Below are 24,855 nucleotides of genomic sequence, written 5' to 3' on the forward strand. Positions count from 1 at the left end.
GCATTGTGATCTGTGCTCAAAGATCACCAAAATTTAGCCAAAACAGCTGTTGCACAATTGTTACCAACTTGGGATGGAGTCAAGTGGAGTTAATGGACTTAAGTGCTCTACTTTTCAGCACAGGTATCTAGACACAATCTTTTTTTTCTACATATTGAGACACCTTCTTCGTAACTGCACTCACACAGAACTGCCTGCAACAATTCTCTTTAAGAAATATATACATATCCTTTAACAGTATTTGCTTATCAAATACTATAATTTGGAAGTTGTGGAGTTTGACTAAGTATTATTACAAATTGAAGCGTAGATATGAACCAGACCACGCAGAAAATTTGTCAATACAACTACATGGGTAAACATTCACTGTGCTTCTGCTGCTTGATCTATTGCTTGTTCAGGGAAAACAACAGACTGTACTATCAAGGAATACTTCTTGCTGGAAACTGTCTGCACTTCTCTGTGAATATATTAACACTGAAATAAAGTTCCTATTCACAATTAACATTAATATACTAGCAAAAGTTTCTAGATACAAATTAGCTTAGTTGAAGCTTTGAAATAAAAATGGAAAGAGCAAAATCTCCCAAAGATTGTGTTTTAAAGCTCAGCTGAAGTTTAAACTTGTGCGCAAGTATGTATGTTCATATGCAAATATACGCAAAATAGTGCTTGAATTGGATACGGATAGGTTCTTCTAAAGATCTTTTGATTGTGTTGTTCAAGAATATAAGCATACAGTCAATTCTTGAGTCCCTAAGGTAATCTGCACGTACTGCTCTACGTTTTATACAATGGATTTCTATACTACCACCCTTACCAGGTAAACCAATGCTGGTTTACATTTTGTTGTTATATCTGACATATAGGCTACAGGTAAATGGTTCATGAAAAGATGTCCAAGCTCAAATACCTGCAGTAGCACAGAGTCATACAGGCTAGCACATTGCAATACCTTCCTTATGCTGACCTAGCAATGTAGGAATTGTAATCGAGAAAAAAAATCAGATTTTTCCCTTTTTTCATGGTTTCTCTTCAATTATTTTCTGGCACTTTAACGAACAGTCTTAAAGGCTAAAACACATCCTAATTTGTTCTATTCCAGTACTGAGTGGAAAAGATTAACAGAAAGCATGATAAGATCCATCCAGTGTATCAAATTTGAGAATACCTTTAATTTAGAACTATCTTCTAAGCAGAAATCCAGAAACATTTAAGCAGTCTTATATAAAATAGAACTACAGAATTTGATTAGAAAAATTTGCAAACCAAACTGACTGCAAATTGAGTGATTTGCAAATCAGTCATACAGCAATTAAAAATCACCAAGTGTTAAAACCTGAGCTCTGTAAATGACTTCACAATACCTGGCTGAGGAAAGCTAGCTTGTAAATCTCAAGCATTCCAGACAATTCTAAACCTGCTTACACTCCAGATGTAAAAAATAGGAGGTTTTCTCCAACTCTGTTTAGAAGGTAGATGCTAGTTTACCAAAGTAGGTTTCTTTCATTATGAAATACTTTTACTAAGAGTCCTGGCACTTGACAAGACTGATTCATAATATAGAGAAGAAAAAAAGAACTAAACTCAGAGAAAATTACTTCCTGATGAGAATGAAGTATAATGCATATACTTGGCACAAAGTTTACAATGTTTTCAAACTGAAGTCCAATCACAAAATGAAAGAATGGTCGAGGTTGGAAGGCACCCCTGGTCCAAAACCCCTTGCTCAGCAGGGCCACCTAAAGCAGGCTGCTCAAAGCCACATCCACACGGCTTTGGAGGATCTCCAAAGAGGGATACTCCAAGGAGAGTTCCATTGCTCAGTCACCAGAGCAGTAAGGGTTTCCTGGTGTTAAGATAGAACATATGTTTCAGTTTGCACATCCTGTCCCGGCACTGAGCACTACTGAAGAGACTAGCACCAGTTTCTTTGCATCCTCCTTTCAGGTTTCTACAAATATGGGTAAGATGCCTTCCAACTTTCTACTCCTCCAGGCTGAAGAGTCTCAGTTCTCTCACAATTTATTATAAAACCGATGGACAGCATTGGTTTTGATAGACATAAAGTCATCAGCTAGTGACTGCTGAATTATCATGATTAATCTACTGGCCTTTGAAATTTGGTTCTGCTATAAATGTCACACATAACTTTAAGAAAGCCACTGTCAAAGTCCTACTCCCTGTGTAAGTAAAAGAGGTACAAGCCTGACGCATGCTGCTAATACATTAAACATATTTCCATGCTAGTTTTAAATCACCATAATAATCTCAGCAGGGCACAAGTCAGCAGGGGGGATATTGCTGAACTTATGCCTAAATTCACAGTGATTTCAGTCACAACACAGGACACCATATTGGCATGATTAGATTGCTGTCTGTGTTTAAGCTTGCTAACGAAGTTACCTTGTTTATGTCTGAGTTGCCGTAATATTACTGCATAGCACAGCAACATTACATGAGACCTCCAGACGAAACTGAACATGTGGAAACCACAGATGCTCAAGTCTTGTGTAAGATACAGCACATGGACAGCTAACTTGCCTATACACCCTTTTCCTATTGATTTTATGGGATATTACACACCAAAAAGGATCTGGGCAAGTAGCAAGCTTCTCAGTATTCATAATTGAGAACAAGAGACTATTCAACAAAACTGAGAGTGCCCTGAGAGCCTAAAGCACTGTGGTAGAGCGCAGAATAGGATAATAATAGGAAAGCTAAAATAGAAAGGCTTCTCCTTTTATTATATTTCATAGGAAAAAAGAAGTCATTCTATCTTCTTTTGCAAAGAAGCATTAGGACCACAATAGCTTTAGTGACTTCAAAAAAAGTACTGTCATTGAAATAAACTCAGGCCAGAAGTGTTATTATAATAACCAACAACTGAGGTGATTTATTGAACCTGCTCTGCAAATAACCGCTTTCTACTGATTTTCATACACTTATTTTTCATGTACTAGCAAAACACTGTAATGATTGAACTTCAAAAGGCAAAGAAAACATGATTATACCAGAAGAAAACCATTGGAATTTATAAAAATCATGCAAATGTTTCCACTGGTTTTTGGTTTTGTAAAAGCATATTATATTTTAAACCCAAATGTTCCTCTGACGATTGTCTTCCACAACATAATACATTTCTGTTTCTAAAACCTGTACTGCAAACAGAACAACAAACAAAAAATGGATTTTATAAACAAGAATTTCCTTCCAAGACTGTAACACGAAGAGAGTAACACTGACTTTCAATTTAAAAGAAACATTGGTTCTTTTTTTTTTTCCCCTTCAATTATACTTGAAAAGAACTAATAAAGGAAAAAAAAGGAAAATTATTCAGGAAAGCTAACAGGCAGTATATAATGACAGTGAACTAGTTCATTTTACTAAGCCACAGAGGTGTGTAGCCAATCCACACACAGATTCTGCAAAGAATTCATTTGTAGAGAACAAATCCTTCAGTGAGCTCTCAAGAGCAACTCTTCCTTGTTGCTCAGTGCATTGCACCCATAAACATTCACACAGCTGTCTCGCATCTACATTACAAGAGCAAGTTTGTGGGGAAATGATGGCACTTGCTAGAAGACTTCCTTGCCTCTGATACTTCTGTACTATTTCACTGATTTAGGATTTCCTGATTACATCATACTCCAAACATTCTCTCCTTAACATTAATAAATATGAGAGAAGCCTCTATCTTTTCCTAACCATTTAACATAACTGTTGGGAAAATTTCTCAGAGTAGTATCATTGAAAACAGCAGAGGCTGGGGATCTGCACACAGACATCTTACCCCATTCAGGTTGATTCCATCACTAAAGAATTTCTGATTTTTTTCTTCAACTTATCTTTAAGACTGGCAAATCTGTAAGTTTTCACACAGATGTTTTCCTCTGAATTGTTTTACAACAAAAATCAAGTTTCCTTACCTTGGTCATGGTGGAGTGATCTAAATCCACAAAAGTACATAATCACATGAGCACATGAAAAAAATGATAGGAAAAGGCAAATATTGGAAAAGCTTTGGGGACAGAAGGAAGACTAAGAGTAGAAAGAAAAGACTGGCAGAATAAAGGAGGAAGGAAAACAGAAACTTCAGACATGGGAGAAATGATAGAAGATAGAATAATCACAGAAACACCAAGATTGGAAAAGACCTATGAGATCATCCAGTCCAACCATCCACCTATCACCAACAGTTCTCACTAAACCATATCCCATAATCACCATAATCTGGCTAACTTGAAGAAACAAAACATTCAGAAAGGGAGCAAGTGAGAAGCAGCATCAGTACAAGAACTGTGAAGGAAGATGTTAATATAGCAGCAATGAGAAAGGACAGCCATCTACCACCATAGAATAATACAGCCAAATATCTGATTCACCAGGACAGAGAAGACAAAGAGATAGAAAACAGAATGCAATAAAGAATGAAAATGAGAAATGTGCTAGAGAAAGAATACCAAAAGAATAGCTGTTAACAGGATCAGAGGAAATGACCAATCCATTTATTTATAATTGCTATGACATTTTGATTCTGTGCAAAGTTAAAGTGAAAATATTACTAATAATTTATGTTGACAATTAGATTTTGCAACGTACTGTAAGTTACATTAAAATACGCATAAACATAACGTGCACTGTGAGTTTAAAAATATTTACAAGACTTACGAGCTGCTGTGGATCTGGCAGATTCACTCGTTGGTAAGTCAGCAGTAGCACCTTTACTGTTACCATTTACAGTGGTAAACTTACAGCTTTCAAGACACTATTTATTCCATACATGTTTCCTTGGTTTTAGACCTGAAAAAAAAATAAAATAAAATTTAGAAAAATACTGATTTTACTTTGAAATGTGCCCTGTGATTCATCCCAATTTAAATTAAAATTACTTTCTTTCTTGTATCCAATGTAAATAGTGTTATGCTTATGGTCAACCTTAAGCTAAGGAACAAAGCCCAGTAACTGAAATAACTATATTCATATATTTAAACTCAACCAGTGTCTTCACAGAGATTTTTTTTCTCTCTCCCTTCTACTTCTGCTTGATTTTCTACATGGATAAATATCCTTATTTTGTGGTTCTTCCAATTCCAGTAATTTAATACATTTGCATATTTTTTGTGAGGTTTTGAATTATTCTGGCAGCAATACATAATTTACTTTAGTCAGTGGCTTTCAGTATTCATTCCAGTAGAATTCTGCACAGCTCCCACACTGCAACTTTCATGCAGATACAGAATCTCTGCCATAGCAGCAATATCCTTGTTTCTCAGGATTTTTTTTTCAGTCTGACTAAATTTCAGTTAATTCTATCCATTATCTATTTTTACACATTACAGACTTTACTGCGGGTTTATGCAACTCTTTCAAGTTAAAGGCCCGCTTGAGATTTGCTGCATATAACCTTGAAATATGTAAACCTTCTCCAAATTAGATTTTTCAGGGTATTTTTATTCCTATACATAATTTTCTTTGTCTGTAACTAAAAAGAAAATTCTGCTCAAGAAACACTGACTGACATAGAGAAAGGTTTTGAGAAAATATTTTTGTATTTTGTGCCTACTTCAAAAACATATTTCTATTGCATTTGTCAATCAGCTTCAACATACAAGATAATGAATTCCACATTGCCATGAAATCTAAATAAACGAGAACTAAAGATAGAAATCTGCTCTAAATCTAAGTTTTGAAATGGATACTAAATAACGTGTATGATCTAAGAATCATAAACACTATAAAGACATGGTGATATTTAATGGTAATGCCATTTCCAAAGGAAACTTCTAGGACAGGTACAGTCAAGAATCCTGTAAGCATATTTATACCTTTCTTCTGGTTTGGGGTTTTTAATAGAGAAATAAGTTCAATGCTAGCTACAAATAAACAGAGGGGAAGACCTCCTAGTCTTCTGTTTAACTACGAAGCAACCCATGCTTACTATGTTCAGCAGCTTTCTCAGTAATTAATACAGTTTTTCTTGTACTTTATTTGAATTATATGACTTCTATCCTGACTGCATTTATGTGCTTACTGTAGATTCTTAACAATATAGAAATAAAAACTTCTATACTGTATCACAAAGAAAGCACTGAAGTGATCAGCATTCATCAGTTCAATTATGTCTCCAGATGTGATTACATCCTCACTGGCTAATTCTATAGTATTTCAGTATTTTACAGCTACAAGAGCTATTCCAGAACAGGGTCACTGCTGTAAAGCAATAATAGGACTGGATTAGAGCATTTATATAATCTTCAAAATACTATACTTTCTTTTCAGCATTATCCTGATAACTACCAGCTCTAAAGAGATTATCAGTTCCACCCACTTGGACTCTGAGACACACAAGCTTTGAAACACTCAGCGACATCAGAGCTCTCACTACACTCATAGTTCTAATACAACATTCATATGAGGATTTTGCCCCAGAAATAGCTTAATTTAATGGGAAAAATATTTAATTCTCAATCATCTGATACAGAAATAGTTGCAAAACTGTAACTAAATTGTATTACAATAGAAAGATAAAAAGGTAATCTGGTTGTCTGAAATTTCTCATATTCACAGCAAGACTTCATCATTATTACACACTGGAAGGTCGTGCCCAGCTAATCTTACTGCTCAAGTAAAGAATTAGAATGCAGAATGCTTCCACAGTATCATCTGACAACAGAATACTAAACTAGATTGCCAAGGCATTGATACAGCACAGGTTAGCAATTAAAGTATGTTGCAGACATTTTTGGCAAAAGCATTTTGAAAGGTCAAATCCAGTTTTATTTTTTGACTAAAAAAAGAGAAATAATGCCAGAGATAGACAGCTTCCTTTCCAGAGTACTGTTTTACAATGCTTAATCATATTTATCTGCCAATAATCAGAATACAGATGTTGGTATCATCATCATTATTACTAGATCAGAGCACAGAATGCCAGCTTTGACAACAGCATTTCCAGTACCGATTTTTTTTATATTTTACATTATATTTTACTAATAATAATGTATTTTACTACTATGGGAGTACTGAAAAATTAAGTCTACCAATCCGTCCATAAAATCATCATCAAATCTTCTAAGGAATTCAGGAAACACTTCACAGAAAGTGATGTAAAGTATTTGTGACAGTCAGGATACACCTGCCAAAACAAGAATAACGCTGTATCTAACAAAGCTAGGAAAAGAGCTTTCATACTACAATATTTTTAGCTCATGTAAAAATACTCAAGTGAAGTGCAGTAATTGCAAAGTCATTCTTCTAAAAAAAGAATAGTGTTTTATTACTCTTACTTGTGTGAAACATTAGGCAGCCGTACCAACAAGTGAATGCACTTCTCTATAATGTGCTTAGCCAATATCAGAGTTCCCAGTTAAGATGGAATTGGAGGGCAGTGATTTAAACAAATTTTGTACTTTGAACAAGACACTTAGGCCTAAAATTAGGATAAAGTATTCTTTAATGATACTGAGCTGATCATGGTAGCTAATTAAAAACAAGAAATATAGAAATTTCTCATGTTTTAACATTGTTTTATTATTCACACATTATGTGAGCCAGAAAATCAACTTCATGACAAAGAAGTGATAATTTCTAGATTCCCTCAATATTTCTGACTGCCCTCTCTCTTCTACATACATGCAGCTCCATTGTGCAGCCAAACCTGGATATGTGTAAATTTGTTTGTGTGACATGTTAATACTTTTATGAGCCAAATACAGCATCTTTCTGTATATCAGTGGAATTACTAAGTGTTTATTTAACTGAAAAAAAAAAAACAAACAACCATCTTTACTATCCCTGGGAACAAGACAAAAAAGCTCCACAAAGCCTTCTGTAATTCTGTCGAACTGTGATCTTCCTGATCAGGCTTCAAAGGGCAAAACATGAACCCAAGAAGAAGGCATGAACATGAATTCATATACTGTTGTGAGCCAAAATAGAGATGCATGAGATTATCAGAGCTCATCTTTATGTATCCTATTATGGGAGGTGCTGACGATACAAGAAACAATACTGAAATATATTCTTAAAATAATTCCACCTCTTACTCTAATATTTTCTTCTAACTGTATTGACAGATTTAAGTATACTGCAGTAGTTCCTGATTCAGAATCATACTTAAGAATGTCTATTATTTGAAGCATATGTGGTGCACCAGCCAATAATTAAGATGGAGTCTAAGTGCTATACTGAATCAAAGCCATTGTATATAACCATAGTCTCCGACCATTTCAATATTTTTCTTCTCTTCTTAATAAAGAACACAGTGATCACCTGAGGTAATAGAATATATACATTTTTAATCTATATTCTTAACCTAAATACTGCAAAATCATACCTTATGCAAGTCCTAGCATCAATACACAAAGTAAGCAATGTAAAACAAACAATTCTGACCTAAATGCTTATTATAGGCATCGTGGTATAAACCTGCTAACTAAATTAGCTGTTTGTGTGTTCTACTACTGCTGTTTAAAGTTATTTGGCAGTTAGTCCTGGGTCTGTAACTGATGTTCTGGTCTTCGTCTACAACCAACTTGAAGAATCTGTAGCTTATTTCTTTGATAATAACAGACCTAGGAATGCATCAAATTCATTTATACCCCTTAAACTTTTGGAAGAACCAGCACCAAAAAAAAATCCTGAAATGCTGCAGTAGATAATTTTGAGAGAAAGAAGTTTCTCCAGACTTCAAGAACTTCCTTCTGTCAAACCAACAATGAAATACTTACTATGCTGAGTGCTGCAATTCTAAAATCTTAAAACCACAGAACAAACTGAAACTAGACAAGGATAGGAAGTGCAAGGGTTTTCATTTGGAACACAATCCAGAAGAAAATGGGAGCCTTCCTTCAGATTGAGGAAATACTGAAGGAAAAAAGCTGGCAGAGAAATGTCCAGCTTCTACTGAGAACAAAAGCAGATTCTTTGGGCACCTCACCATTAGGTCATCGTAATGATGGGGACACATCTGCATTTGCTGGTTACCAACAACTCTCTCAGCTCTTCAATGCTTTTTGTTTTATTCTGTTTGAGGGTTTTTTTTAGTTAATTTTCACTAAACTTACCACAAAATGTTTAAATATGTAGAGTTAAAACCACAAAAACTAAGTTACACAAAATTAATAAGGCAGCAAATCACGCCTCTTGCATTTAAATTTTAACATAATTAAAACAATGCAAGAGCACAAATACTGTAACTAATCCTAGCAACAAAGCAGATACAGGCACCAGATAAACTTCCATTGACATCTGGACACAAGCACTGACTCAAAGTTGTTCCTCAACCAGTGCAGAAGTGCTAAAAGGATTTTGATATCACTTGTAACTTGGCTATCTGAGTATGTTTGCATATATTTAAGCAAAAATAGGCAAAGTTTTTAAACCCATCAAAATTTACCAACTTGCTGAACATTTATGGAGACAAAACAGTGGATGTGAGCGCAGCGAGGCAGTGAGTGGTGCATCTCAGCAGTGGTGGCAGTGGCACTGGGTCACCTCCACAAATGGACTTTCCCAAGGAAAATGTTACCCTGGGTCAGCTAACAGCTTACAGGAATAGAGATCACCATCTAAGGCTGATGACAAAGACAGCAGAGACATAGCTCTAAATTATCCCTATCTTTTCAACCATGGATTAAAGTACTGGCCACACAAAAAAAGACTATGCCTTCTCATTTGTCTGCTAATGAAGTAACCAAAGAATTTCAAGACACTGCTAATTCCCACTGAAATAAGTAGAAAATTAGAATAGAAAGGTTACAATTACAATAATACTTCAAACTGTCAACTGCAATTTTCCTGGCTCATTTAGTCCAGATGCAGGTGTGAAAGCTGTAGCTTTAGATAGAATAAGGATCCCTCATCAGTAGCAAAAGATGAGTGCACACGTACTGAAGGAATTAGCATAATATCAAATAAATCTTCGCCTAATGAAAAAGAGCCATTAATTAACAGGACACCGAGAAGCTCCTGAACACTGTCTTCATTTTTCTTCTGTGATCATATGAAAGAAATAAGGAATATCTTCACTTTTTATGTCTCCAGGTGAGAGACACGAGCACATAGTAGCAGCACGTGCGCTGAGGCCCTGTCTGATATGCTAATGCAAGATCAGTTTCATAGCCATGAGGTCCATGCCCACCAGCTACAGAGTACGAGCGTATGATCACACAGAAGAAATTAATCTGGAATTCATTTGCATAACAGCATCCAAGTGTTTTACATACTTGCTGCAAATTCATACTTAAACAAGATTACAATTCCTGCAGTAATTAGACTGAGGTGTTACAGGCAATCATCTCTCTTCATGCATAATGTTCAACCATTCCCTGAGTGCTATGAGATATGAGTAGTCAGTGACACAGTAAAAAAGCAAACAAGAAAACCCATGTAATTCAACATGATGTGTAACACATATGCCAAGGAGTCTGTAAAAAAAAATTACATGTTCTATATTGTAACTCTGGGCTTGCTTGGTTTTTGAAATTCTTTTTAAGTTTAATATGAATGTTACATTATTTGTTTCACTGCTTTAACTACTGGCCAACTGCAGGACACAGGACAGGGCAGCTAGAAGAATTCTTCAACAATAATGAGTTAAAATTTAACAGTTCCTAGATCTGGCAGTTTTGTAACTTCAATCAATGCTAATAGTGATACTAAAACCTGTATGAAAGTGGAACATACAAAGATGAATGAGTCAAAATATTTTGCAATACTCTTTATTGGCAGCTTGTGATTAGGATATTGAAGCAAAGAGTACATACTTGGCAATATCATTTTTTTATAGCTAAGTCTCAAAGTTTTGAAGCTTCCAAATGTCTTCATAATTCTAAAAGTTGGTTTTTGAAACCAGGGTAACTACAGCTCTAAAAAGAAAAGAAAAATCTTCAGTAACTAAAGCTGATAATTACATTCCCTTTGCAATGCTGCACTGAGAAAACAGCGTTTCAAACATATAAGTAGTGTTTTTCTAAATTAAAACCTACAAAGGATTCTTCAACAGAGCTGGTGACTCTATTTTACAAAAGTACTTACTTTTGTAGTTGTTTTCTTTCTTTACCTTAAATCTATCAAAGTACATGAAATGGTCACTTCAATCTTTGACACACTTTGTTTCTTGAGAGATTTCTCAAAAAAATATTTTCTATTAGAAAGAATGAGTAAACCCATTTCAATTTTTCATACTTGCTGGGCTTTTGCTTCTTTTAGCCTATACACATTATTTTTTTCAATTTGAGATGATACTGTTTCTTGGCCATGTTGGATATATTTGGCATATTTGCTCCTGAATCAGTTTCCAGTCAAGTACAAACTTCTGACTGGCCATACAGCATATACAGTGACTTTCAACATTACACTATGTGTAAGAGTCTACCTAGTGAGTAGCATTGGATTGAAATAAGCTGATTGAGTTATTTAAGGTTATTTTCTTTAAGCTATGTAAGCTTAAAATTAAGCTATTTTCTTTAGCCTGGAGTGTCCAATGCAGAATGTGCATTGTCTGTATTACCACCATAGTTACTTGGTTTCTTACCAACTGATACCAATATTACAGGAGCATAGGCTAAATCAGGTTGGAAGGGACCTCAGGAGAGAGACCAGCGCAGGTTCTCAAGGCTTTATCTTGCATGGTCTTGAAATTTTCAAAGATGAAGACTGCACAAGCTCTTTGAAAAATCTATCCCGTTGGCAGATACGTAAGGAGCAACCATCCTTTGTATTTATTATACTTCCAAGATGTCCCACAAGAATCTAACAAAGAATTTGTTACGTTTACATATCTTAATAGTTTCTTTAACAGAACCTTTAGCTGAGTTTTAATAGACCAAATAACAAATACAGTATGGCCTTTAAGTTTTGGATCACTCAGCATATTAACTCACGAGCTTATTAGTAATTTATGTCTTAGTTCTGAGAGTATTCACATTAATATTAAAAAAAAAGAACCTGATTGCACTTAGCATCCAACCATCATTCAAGACATACCAGAGTCAAGATATTCCAAACTATGACAGATATCTTTTCTTCAAGTCCCCTTCCTTACTGGAAAGTCACAAATGACACTCCAATAGTTGATGATAAAATCAAATGAATAAAACTATCCAGTATATATATACTCTATTTGGAATTTCCATTATGCAGTACACCTAAATTCAAGTAGTCTAGAAAATTTAATATTGAATCTTGAATAAATCTCAGTTTTTCTTCCCTTGGGTTGGTACCAGAAGTATTTCTTTGACTTACAGCTCAGAACACGTTTATAAGAAAGAATGCCATGTAATTTTAAAAATGTAATTAACACAATAAAGCTCACCTCTACATTTCCACCCTTTGACTCCTCAGTAATGCGTTTGGCAACCTGGAAGTTAGTAAGTTCACAATTCAAAAGAAAGGTTATTTCACACAATTGTATAAGTAATATTTTCAGCTAGGAAAATTCATACTATGAACTTTGAGTGTGATTCAGATTAAGAGCAACCATCTAAAACTGAGACTTTGATGTGATGTATATTACAAAATACCCTTAGAGATAAAAAGAAAAAAATACTTCTTCAAATGTGGCTGTTTTGTTTAGTTTTTTCCCCACCCCAGAAATATACAAAGGTAAATGTAATCGAACTTCTCGATCCAAGGAAAAGACTTGCAAACTTTGTCTTCCTCATCTAACCCACAAAGAGAACTAAAAATACATAATTACATAACATACCTTTGTTTTCCTCGTCTCACTTTCCCAAGTCAGAAGCTCTGAATCAATTTGCTCAGTAGGAATCTCTTTAAAAAAATTAGCAAATTTATCAAGAAATAGAATCTGGATTGATGATTGTATGGACTAAAAGGTCTAATCAGACAAAGACTTTTAATTTATCCATAACTATGTCTAAATGCATACATGCACAAAACAAGATGCTGCATCATCCTACTGCACTACTGCAAGGATTGGAAGACTTGAAAATCACCATTTTTGTCTTTCTACGTCTCATCCTTACTTTATAACACCAAGATCTGTGGAGAACACGTTTCAATAGACACTTTGTTAGGTCTGAAACAAAACATTGCTAAGATCTAGCCAGAACTGGGACTTCAGCTTATTAGATTTTTTTAAATTATAAAATTGACACTTCATACTTGCAAATGAGGAAAAGTTGTAAACACTTCTCTGGGACAGTATCTTTGTTTTAAGTAGTACCTAGGAAACTTCAAACATGCACTGTTTACTTAAATTTCTGGAATTTTGCAAACTCTAAACCTACAAATTCTATCTACGTTTACATTCTTTTCTTTTTTTTCTATTACTCTACACTGTTACCAAGAAGTAGGCAGAAATCACTAGCTACGTACATCTTTTGAAGGCACTAGGATTTTTTTTCTCATTTTCTAACTACAGTTTCTACTTTAAAAATGTGAAATGATTATTACTCTGTTCAGGGGCAATTAGCTGTTCTTCTAGAGACGTTGGTCCGCACTGTAATGAGAAGATTCTTTCAGCATGTTTCTTTAGTTCAATAAGGCATGTGTTCATTCTCTTCTCCAAATCTGAGAGCGAAGTGACGGTCAGTGGAGCATGTTCATACAGCCTCTTAGAGACAGCGTTGAAGGAACAGTCTTTTCTTAAGTTATCCACCAAAGAATGAGGCTCATCCAAACCGACATATGTTGGCCAGTCCTTCTGCAATCAGTACACATCAAAAATAATTATTTCTGAATGGGATACAAATGGAAAGATTAAATTTGGTAACCTGTGAAATTTATTCTGGATGAAGAGTTGTAATACCAGTATAAGCACGTTTTACTTACACATTTTAAGAACGTCAGATCTTGGCAACATCACTAACATAGACTGCAATTTCCTGCTGCTCCATGTGCCGCATTCAGAGATGATTATATCATCTCAAAAAGAGGGAGAAACAGAAATAGGCCAAGGAGGCCCATTATAGCATATGCAGAGCAATTAAAAGGACTATAACTTTTTAGTTAGAAAAAGAGATAACTTAGGGAAAAAAAGGGTTGTTATGTTTCTAAAGAGACAAATAAAATCATGTGCAATTTAAGTTCTCTGAAAGGACAGTAATGTCTTCCATCTGTTGAGCACAGCCTTGGAAGCATAAGAAGAAACTGTCTTTGCTCAGTGAAGAATTAAAACCAGTAGCTTAAACATTTGAACAACCTTTTGAAACCAATGGTAGTCATTTGAAGTCAGTCATCAAATTGGTTACTTCCCTGAAATAACTTTATAGGTGTTAATATGGAACGATCAATTTGTTTTTAAAATCCCTAATATAGCTGAAAAACGAGGACATGTTCTACCATAATAGCTGGACAGAAAAACAAATGATTCTCTCCCTTCTCCCTGCCAAATCAAATGAAGAGCAAACCAGCAATACATACAAGCATTTCAGGATAGAAAAGGAAAAAGCAAATAAAACCAAGTGAAAAACTAAAATATATTAATATTTTGTTTTGATATTATCCAAAATTATAATGTTTCCATCCAAAATTATAACGCTTCCAATTTTATATCAGATTCTTTCTTCAAATAATTTGTCCTTAAGTAAAAATTAAATTCTTATAATGAAATGTTCCACTTCACAAAACATTTTTAAATGTTTTTCTTTCATTGTTTACATGAGATAAAAAGCTTTGGTTCAGTGCAGAGGAACTATTTTCCTCATAGCTCTGTATTGAGTGAGTCAATACTTGCAAATTATGCACGCAGGTCAAAAGAAATTTTTTGTTTCCTTCAAGAATAATGTAATTTCAAGGAATCGTTAGTATTCACATTATATTAAATTATTTGTGAAAATATAAAAGCATATTGAAAGATTTCCCTTAACATGCTTCCCAGTACAAGAAAAGAAAGCAACCTCATTAAAAAACAAAAGTAGCTAGCTGTTCACCCTGCCGTACTCATAAGCACGTTTTGCCTTAGGGTTCAGCACTTTGTGTTATGTTAGTAATGCTGTGGTCTGGTCAAATATTTTAAACAAAGCTTGGGTCAGTGTCATCATTCAAGCATGCTTCCAACAATACAAAAGTGCTGTACAGCAGACAAACACTTCCTCCATGGTTTACCTTTCTGAAAAAAGGAAGTTAACAGAAATGCCACTCTTGATGGGCTGCCATTGCTGCAAACCTCTTAATTTCCAATGCCTGAGGGCTTAGGAAAAATACAAGCCATGTTCAAACTCAGTTCTCTATATTTACATGGCTTTGCTCATGACCCCACTTTTGCATGTTCACTCCACTGTACACATGGGTTATTAAAATAACAAGCAGTCAGACTCACCAAGTCTTGAGATCGTAGGAATTCTTCAAAAGTCAAAGGAGGCTTTTCCATTTTCGACTGACATACAGTAAGAATTGTTCTCACCAGAATGCCCTGAAATTCATAAAACAACACATATAAGCACGTATTTAAACTTTAGATTATTGAAACTTACAATTAAGGTAATCACTGTAGCTTATACACAGCTTATTTGTAGTCATTTCTGCAAAAAACATAAGAATCACATTCCTAAATGTTGAGAAAGACACTAAAGAAGACACAATTATAAAAGCAGAACTTCCCTTCTCTTCTAGACATATCCATGCAAAGTAGCAAGATATTTATATCATTTATGTAGTTTTAAAATATATGCAGGAAAAAAATGTTAAAAGTTGCATCACCAAGTAGGTCTGCTCTGCTTTTATATGTCCCAGTTTTGTTTATAAATTGGAAGCAACGCAAGGATTATAAAAGAGCAGAAGTCTGACTGAAATCAGGTGACTCGCATATCCCAGGTTAAATATGATTAAAAACTTGACTTACACTCTTACTTCCAAGCACAAACAAGATGTTAATTCTTGCCCTAGGGCTCCTGCAACTCAGACACCACAGACTGCCTTTGGCTCAGTCAAGATAAATATTTCCTATACCAAAATTACTGCTTTCGCACAGGCAGTTCAGCCTAAAAACGCAGCCGGTGACCATAGGATGTCACAGCAGGCAGTGCCCTCACTCAGCCCGAGCTGCACAGAGAACCTTGCAGTCTTGTGGAGAGAAATAAAAAACAACAGCAGCAACAGCAAAGAAATACCGTGACGAAATTTTCCAGCCCTCGGCGTCAACCGTAAGCATGGCGTTACGTGCACCGGGTGGAAAAAAAAGAAAAAAAAAAAAAAAAAAAGAAAAGGGTCAGGAAACGCTGAATAGCTGAGGACGGACGGCCGCGCACTGCAGGCCGGTGCGTGCCGTTGCTAAGGGCCCCTAGCAACCATTTCCCGCCAAACCGCGATGCCGCCACGTCCTTCCGGCCCCGCTCCCGCGGCGCGCAGCCCGCCCTTGGCGTTCCGGGGCGTGCCGGGGCCGCGGCGCGCGCTGGGAGCCGGCCGGGCGGGGGAGGGAGCGGCGGGAGCTCCGCGACTCGCGGCGAAGGCACGGCGGGGCTGGCGGCTCTGCAGAGGCCTTTGCCGTCGCGGAAGTAGTGCCCGCTGTCCTGCAGAGGGGGCCGGGTTCGGCCTTTCGCTCCCAGCTCCCGAAAAGCAGATCGCAGCAAGGAACCTGTCTGCGCCTTGGGATTTGACTGTTCAGTGGGTTTTCCTGACCTTTAAAATGTTAAAGCTTGTCGCTGCGGGAGGGAGAGGTATCGAAGCATGCACAAGTATTTAATTTATCCGGGATTTATTTTACATTCCTATTGTAAAGTTTGGTGAGCGTTTTATCTTTGTTGATTTTCAATTAGATTACGCTTGGTTTTATCTAAACAGTTCCCTTCGGAACGCAGCTGGGGAATTGCTGTTTGTTTGCTGTCGTTAAGCGGGGCCGTTGGGTTACATTATTTCTCCAGTACGATCCCCAACATGAAAGGCAACCTCGGTTAGCCAGAAGTAAACAGGGGATTACTGCTCTCGTGTGAAGTGGGGCGGCTCGCAGCTCCTGCAGGCGGCTCCTCCCGCACGGGCCGAAGAGCAACAGGACTGACTCGGGCAGGCAGCGTCCCTGGAGCTGCCGCACAGCTGTAGTGATCCCGCCTGGGTAGGCAGAGCTACTGAGAGCAAAGAGAAAGCTCTGCACCGGCTGCAGAGTCTGTCGTGAAGAAAGCCTGCAAAAAAGGCTGTTCTGTCAGTGTTACTGTACAAACGTTCACCTGCAGAATGAGTTTAGACTGTCAGTGCTTACTAGTTAGTATATGGAGTACCACAGCCCTATTTTAGCTCTTCTGAAGCGTTAATCTAGCCTCAAGCTTTGTTCCGGGAGGATTTCCCTTCTCTCACAAAGCTCTGTCAACAAGAATTTTGTTTAATTTGTTTGCCTGCCTGTGCACAGTACATTTCAGCACAGAGATCCAAGTCTAGTTACAACTTTCTGTCCTGTAGACGTTAATTCCTTACTAGCAGCCATGCTGAAAACTGATGAGACTGCTCCTGTAGTATCTGTTGTTACCTTGTAGACACAGATCCTGCCCCTAGGAAGAAAAAAAGTTATTAGACTAAGTTATCTGGGTAAAAGGATGAGTATATGAGCATATGTGCATTAAGAATACACATCTCAAGTTCTGTCCGGCTATTTATGTACTCCTGAAATCTGTTTAGAGTTCTTGGTACTGCTATAACTGGGTCAGATGATTGTGCTATTTTTTTGTTATAGGAAATACATTTGTTGACAAGATCATACGTAGGATCATATAGAATAATCTCTTTATAATTATACCATAACGGATCTTTATTTTACAGGTAAATCACATTGTCTCTTTCAGTTAACCATGTCTTTACATTCATCTTCAATTCTAAATGAAGAAAACTCTCAAGGACCAAAAAGAAGTCTAGAACAGCAAACTCCATCATCATTTCAAGATAACCCGCTTCAAAAATTACAGTTAGCATCACAGGAAGTACTTGAAAAGGCAAAAAAAAGTGGGAGATCAAAATGCCCACGATGCAGTAGCTCAAGGATGTTTTATTGTTACACATGCTTTGTTCCTGTTGAAACTGTCCCTACTACAGAAATCCCAACAGTGAAGGTTAATATTTCTTATGAATCTTTTATAATATTCTTGTGTCTTTTAGTTATTACGGACATAAAACAGATTGTCTACGATCATTTCTTTTCTAATTCGTTCTTTACAAACAGTAATTTTTAACATAAAAGTGATAATGAATGAATAAATTCCATTTAGATAAAATTATTGTTCTTATTTGAGAAATTAACATGCACAGGTGCTGACAGTGTGCCACTCTTCACATAAATGTTTATGTGCCTAATTGTTGGGAAGATAAGCAGAAGTCACTCATAAGTGTTAGTTTACTTTGTTTTTAAAAGTTTATTTACCTTCATTCAGCTTGTAAGAATTCTGGCCTGTACAAAACGTACTGTGAAAAAGGTATGATTTGTCCATAACCAAGGGTGAATGTAATACAGATGAGCATTCATATTTTAAGACCATTATATTGCTTAAATTAATAATTTATATATTATATAATTTATATTATTTTATATATATTTATATTATTATATAATATTTATATTATTAATTTATTACTATAAATTAATAATATCTTTTCTATCTTTTGATACTATTTCTAGAGCTTTTTTTAAGCACACTAGTGCTACAGCATTCCAAATTGCATTCACTGCATACTTAGGTATTTACATGAAGTCAGAGAATGTGACAGGTGCTTCTTGTCACTTGTGTCAGGTTTAGTTCTAAACGTGAAAAAAATAATTGTAAACTATTTGAAAGAAATCTGTCTTAATTACATGCGCATAAGGATTTATCCTGAATTTTTGTATATGTATATGTTTTTAATATGATAATTTTTTTTTCTTTATTGCTTTAGTTACCTTTGAAGGTTGACATTATTAAGCACCCAAATGAAACTGATGGCAAGAGCACTGCTGTGCACGCTAAGCTCCTGGCACCTGATGATGTTACAATTTACAAGTACCCTTGCATTCCCGAATACAAAGAAAAAAGACATGAAGTAAGAAATTCCATGTAAATAACAGGGCTTTGCACTGGGAAAAAAACAGCTATCTTCCGTGCTTCCTCCTGCAGCTGATACTGCTCTCCTCTAGGAGAGAGAGTGGGAAGCACTATTCTGTTAATCCAGTCCATTCCATCTTGAACATCTCAAAGCATGGGCCTACAAATGTATAATGGTTATGGTCTGTCCTGCAAAGCTTGAAGATTCTGCAGCACCATCTAAGCACCTTGAATTTCCTGTTTCCAGCACCTTAAGTGGTAGATAATACGATACTGTGTACCATAAGAAGTGTCACATCCAGATATTCAGAAATACTCAGATGGGTATTCTGCTCATCCTAGTCAGCATCTGCCAGATTTAAACATCCTTAAAATTGTCTTTATTCATTATTTTAATTCAATCCTTTAGCTTATTAGAAATATATATATATATATATATATATATATATATATATATAATATTTAAAGAGAAACTCTCTCTACTGACTTAAATGCTTGTGGATGGGGATCAAAAGTTTCTATTCTTTAATGAAAGAATTCCTACCGTTTCATTAGCATATTGCTTAGATCTCATTTATTTTCTTCATTTAGGTGGCACTTATCTTTCCCAGCCCCGATTCAGTTTCAGTAAAAGACATCGCTTTCCATCTCCAAAAATATTCCAGGAAAGGTGTTGGTGACACTGATGATGACTGTTCCAGAGAGCCGTTTCTTAAGAAAGCAAAAGTAGAACCTACAGAAGAAAAAGATTTAAATGAATGCATCTCAAGCAACAAGAATGAAAGCATTAAACTGAAGAAAATAGTATTTATTGACAGTACCTGGAATCAAACTAACAAAATAATAACTGATGAAAGACTTCAAGGTAAAAAGAAAAAAGTTGTTATTGCTACAGAAAAGGTTAAGTGAAATACCTGTATATAAAATCACAAAAATTTCCTGCATCCTTTTTTGCTGATAAATCTCTTGGCCTTTTCATCTCTCTTCTTCCCTCAAAATCAAAGGTGGAGAGTGCAATGCAAATAAGTGGGAATTCTGTCACTAGTTTCCACATTCTTATTAAAATAATTTAAGTTGATTTGTTATTCAGGGGTCTACAGTAGAGACAAGGTAAATCCAAGCTATGTGAATCCTTTCTGCCTCAACTTCAAAGAGGATAAAGGGCCTGGAGCATATGAGGAAAGGCTGAGGAATCTGGATCTGTTCAGGGTACAGAAGACTGAGGGGATCTGATCAATGTTTATAAATATTGAAATTGTGAGAGTCAATTGGAGGAGGCCAGACTCTTTCCAGTAGTGTATAGTGATAAGACAAGGAACAGTGGCCAAAAACTGGAAGACAGGAAGTTCCACACAAATATGCAGAATAAATCTACAGTTTGGGTGACAGTGCACTAAAACAGACTGCCCAGAAGGATGGTGGAGTCTCCTTCTATGGAGATATTCAGGACCCATTTGGACACCAACCTGTGTGACATACTGTATGGAACCTGCTTTAGCAGGGAGTGGGAGATCTCTTGAGGTTCCTTCCAACCTCTGCCATTCTGCAAACCCAGCTCTGAAAGTTACTGATAAAATTTGGGAATACAGAAGATTAGGGAAGGGGTGGAATTCCTGCTTGAACAGCATTTTCAAGCTGCTACTAAGACCTCTTCAGAAAATTAACAATATAGTTACAATAACAACATGCACAGTACTAAGACAACAGAATTACTAACTACCATAGGCACAAGCCATAATTACTCATTACTTAAAATTTTCTGCTCTGGAGTTTCTTGACTTGTTCCATCAAATTTCAAAGTGAACCACAAAGAAGATATTGTCGCCATTTTGCAGCTGAAAAATGAAGATGGAGGAGGGAAACTATTTGCACGCAGGCATATAGCAGGCTAGCAGCAAAGCCAAAACCAGAGCAACTGAAGGCTTGTTCGGCATCCTATCCCCCAATCCATCTCCTCTAATCCATGTCAATTTTTTGTTCTTGACAGGGTTACTACAAATTGAGTTGAAAACAAGGAAAACTTGCTTTTGGCGTCATCAGAAAGGAAAGCCAGATACATACCTTTCCACAATAGAAGCAATTTATTATTTCTTCGTGGATTATCACCAGGAGATTTTGAAAGAGAACTACAAAGGACAATATGATAATCTGCTTTTTTTCTTTTCATTTATGTACACGTTGATTAAAAATGCCAAGTGTGGCACAGGAAAAGAATAAACTGTCTGTCTATAGGTAACAACTTTTTGTTTCTTTTGTAATGATGATCTATCATAATAATTTAATTTTACCTGACTGAAATCTGGAAACAGATGGTACTCTTAGTCATGGCTAAGGGTTTTTCTCTAAAAGGAACCTTATGTGTGCCTGCAGACACATAAGGCTGCAGAACTACTCAGATGAGCAGTCTGAATTAAATTATTTGAATAGAATTAACAGTTTACTGAATACTGTACTGTAGTGTTTGAACCTGATCTGGTAATCACGATGAATTTCTTCAGGTGGGGATCGGAGAAATTGGCCTTTGTCCCATATGGATCTAACTCTAAAAAAGGATTTTGCATGCTAGCTTCTTTTATTTATGTTTTGGAAGTTTCATATGTCAGATTGATTTCAATTACATGACTTCAAAAACGTCCTGAAGTTATTAGGACAGTATTTCATAGAGGACTGGGGACAACAGTAAATGAAAAGCCACATTAAGTAAATGGAGTATAAATTACATCCTTGATGATTGAATCCGAAAATTGTCCTTGTAATAGCAAAGCGATCTCTTTAAATATTACTGTACAGTGCATGATTTCTATAGTGCCATTCACGTACTGTTGTATTAAAATTATTCTCAATTTCCTGGATAATTGTAGACTCCTTCAAACAGAATTTAAGTGTTTGTATAAGTTCATTATTATTTTGGCAAACACTAACTTCTATCATTATGGGATATCATGGTAAAATTTTGTAGATGCCACCTTATTATATTCTAAGCAGCAGAAAGGACTCATTGCACACTTGGAGTTATCTGAAAATGTAGATCTTTTTCAGGACCTAAGCTAAATATACAGAGACAAGAAATATGATAGATTGTGGTTCTACCTCAGCATTCCTGACAGGACTTCCTTAAGTTAAGAAGACTGTGAATCCACTGTGTTATTTCTTTTGCAACCTTGTGCAAATTTGCACGGCATAAAAAGACTGTCCTTTCTAATTTAATTTTTGCTGGTATGCATAGGACTGCAGGCAGAGTCATCATGTGAGTGCAATTGTGTGTGCCTTTGCCAAGTGCTAGCAGTAAAGGTAGTGCTGGCAGAGGTACTGGATCTGTTATTTTATGAGCAAAATTGTACGAATATATATATTTTTAATCATACTAGGTTGTTCAGCCAAATAAAATTATCTTGGTAAAAATTACAGCCTTAAGATATTGACACATGTTTGATTACAGATAGAGTATAAGGTGGATACATATTTCTGAATATTTTCATAAGCTTTACTGGCAAAAAAATAAATCTTGTCAAAGTGACACAGATTGAAGAACTATAATAGATCATTTTTTAACAGAGGTTCCAAAATTTGTTGTATATTTTCCTCTAGAAATCTGACAATTATCATCTGTACCATACTCTCCAGAAGAGTGCCCTCATATCCTAGTAAACATAGAAACACTACATTGAAAAAAAACTTCAAGAATGTAATTTTTTTTTTTTACTATTACACAGGAATTCATGCAGAATCAAACAACTGATTTGCTGTATATATATACTTTTTTTTTTTTTAAACACATCAAGATATTCGTGAAAGCCAAGTAAATATTGCTTTAAACAAACTACAGATACACTCCCTGCAGGTTGTACTTCAGATTTGTAATCTCATCTCCAGAAGTGAATGCATATGAAGCCCCATCTCAATGGACAACCAAAGCATATCTCCATTTGCAAGAAGAAATGCCAGTTATGAGTGCATATGAAGTGTGCGAATTAAAACAGCACTGCAAGAAGCATAGGTCTGAAGTCAGAATAAGAAAAAGCATTTTTAAATGTGTGTATGTATGAGTATATATATATATATACTCATATACACAAAGCTGTAGGTGACATTGTGCGTTCATGTGTATCAAGCAGTTAGAAAAATCAGTCATGTCTCAGTGTTACTGAAGCAACACATTTCTTGTTCATTTTACTGCTACTGAGAAGTTATTGGGGCTTTTTACAGTGATTAATGCTATCTCTTCTGGTTTGAATTTTGATAGTTTATTGATGCCTTCATCCGTTTTTATTTTATGAAGATTGCTGTAATGTTTTTTAAATCATCAAAATGATTTTAAATCACACAAATTTGAGATGGAAACTTTCATTCACTTCAAGCAAACAAAAATAAAATGAACCCGCTGACCTAGTGTTTTACAAGAACCAGAGAGAAAAATCTTGGGGGGAGGAGGAGGTACTTCCAAGACACATTTCCCCGAAAACATGTTTTTTTATTTAAGAAGTAGAGGTCAGATAAAAGCTTATATAAGCTGCTCTGTTACTTTCAGAAAATAGTTTCATAAGGTTAAAAATGTATTCCAAATTTAAGTTTTCTGTACCTCACTTTATTTGAGCAACGGGAATTAAAATTAATTTGCTTTTGAAATAGATTCTTAATTCCCAAGTGAAAACAATGTGCAGAAAAGATTTTAAATCTGAACTCTACATCCAGGAATTGGTTCAGGTTCTTTTTCATCTACTGTGACTCTTGCATTACACTGAGGTTCTTCTTATACCAAGTGATACAAGCACATCTAACATCCTTAATTAATACATTTATATCCCTGTGAAAACCTTTTATAAGGACAGAAAAAGGAGGTTATCATCACTCCTGCTCCAAGTCTGTCCTGAGCACCAGATGTACTTCCCCATCTTCTGCTCTCTCTTCTACAAAAAGATTTTAATCCTCTATTTAATTTCAGAACTGGTATAAGCCAAACCATCCAGGTCATCAACCTCACACTGAAAATGTCTTTATACCTCTGATACATTTTTTCAACTTTAAGATTAATGAATAGTTTTTTTCCACCAAATGAAAGCAATCAAGTGGTTAATCCTTTCAAGTGCAATTAGCAGCACTGACCTCCCTGTTCTTTAAAATGAAGGTCACTGGGAGGTAAAGGCCAGTTCTGGGCCTTTCCTTTCATATCAGAATACCCCTTCACTAACTATCTCTTCTCTTTCCAAAAACATCAGAGAGCAAGGGGGAAAAACAGGCTGCTTCTTCCATTAGCAGTAACTTAAACAGCCATAAGTTAAAGGGGGAGGAAAAGGAAGAGCATCTCTATCTATCTCCTTTCACAACAGAAGACATCTGGCCTCCTGTGGGGAGGCCCCAGATAACAAAGAACCTGTCATTACAAACCTCTGAGATGTGTTCAGAAAGCCATTTTACCTGCAGTCTGCATCATTCATTTCCTGCCACTGAAGCCATCTGCTTTTGCTTATTGTGGGTATTATTGTTCTTTGTTTGGCCAGGAGCGTGAAGTGGCTTCACTTTTGCATGCCTGTATGCTTGGTCAGAGGAAAGATTTAATCCTTTTCTCAAAATGAGTAAGAAGGAGCTGCAAAAAACAGTTCCTTTCCTGGAAGGTAGCACAAAGTCATCCAAGCTTAGGTTGAATAAAAGGTCATGTCAGTGCATGGGGTAAAGATATATTGAGATTGAAAAGAGATGACAACTTTGAATCTACAGCAGAAATGTTCCAAAGTACTTGAAATCCCACCTGATTTAAGCTCTTCGCAACTGCTTCTGGCAATTTTTTTTCAGCTCAAGTCTCTCTGGTTTTCAAGTTTCACTTAGGCTTCTGCAGATGCATAATAATCCATTTGTACTTTCCTTTTACACTGAGTTTCAGTATTTACACTCT

The 24,855-nt window shown here is 35.9% G+C and overlaps 2 protein-coding genes across 7 annotated transcripts in view; one reads left to right on the forward strand and one right to left on the reverse strand.

Annotated features, from left to right (window-relative positions):
- FAM227B (family with sequence similarity 227 member B) overlaps positions 1-16,358 on the reverse strand; it is an 81,703-nt gene extending 65,345 nt beyond the window's left edge. The window contains 10 exon segments of the mRNA XM_085234194.1: positions 4,672-4,803; positions 5,334-5,407; positions 8,604-8,638; positions 8,640-8,705; positions 10,788-10,871; positions 12,320-12,364; positions 12,713-12,777; positions 13,423-13,672; positions 15,290-15,382; positions 15,812-16,358. Of these exon segments, the coding sequence (XP_085090320.1) occupies positions 4,672-4,803; positions 5,334-5,407; positions 8,604-8,638; positions 8,640-8,705; positions 10,788-10,871; positions 12,320-12,364; positions 12,713-12,777; positions 13,423-13,672; positions 15,290-15,340 (802 nt within the window). The 5' untranslated portion in view covers positions 15,341-15,382; positions 15,812-16,358.
- DTWD1 (DTW motif tRNA-uridine aminocarboxypropyltransferase 1) lies at positions 16,314-21,820 on the forward strand. 6 transcript variants are annotated; one of them, XM_010717431.4, is made up of 5 exons: positions 16,314-16,625; positions 17,716-18,002; positions 18,820-18,963; positions 19,557-19,830; positions 20,953-21,820. In XM_010717431.4, exons 1-5 carry the CDS (start codon positions 16,595-16,597, stop codon positions 21,180-21,182), a joined length of 966 nt encoding a protein of 321 aa, XP_010715733.1. In that variant the 5' UTR covers positions 16,314-16,594; the 3' UTR covers positions 21,183-21,820. The 6 variants fall into 6 exon arrangements, with proteins under 6 accessions (XP_010715733.1, XP_010715738.1, XP_010715736.1 ...); XM_010717436.4 differs by having other exon boundaries at positions 16,424-16,572; positions 17,739-18,002; XM_010717434.4 differs by having other exon boundaries at positions 16,435-16,572.
- Positions 21,821-24,855: the final 3,035 nt, after the last annotated feature.

The sequence above is a fragment of the Meleagris gallopavo genome, chromosome 12, assembly GCF_905368555.1.
Source record: "Meleagris gallopavo chromosome 12, MGAL_WU_HG_1.1, whole genome shotgun sequence".
Lineage (NCBI taxonomy): Eukaryota > Metazoa > Chordata > Aves > Galliformes > Phasianidae > Meleagris > Meleagris gallopavo.

Bases quoted from the DNA above. Each gene is read 5' to 3' on its own strand.
- DTWD1 (XM_010717431.4), top strand. From the start codon at position 16,595: ATGTTAAAGCTTGTCGCTGCGGGAGGGAGAG. The intron at 18,964-19,556 runs GTAAGAAATTCC...TTCTTCATTTAG, and splicing joins ACAAAGAAAAAAGACATGAA to GTGGCACTTATCTTTCCCAG. The intron at 19,831-20,952 runs GTAAAAAGAAAA...TGTTCTTGACAG, and splicing joins AACTGATGAAAGACTTCAAG to GGTTACTACAAATTGAGTTG.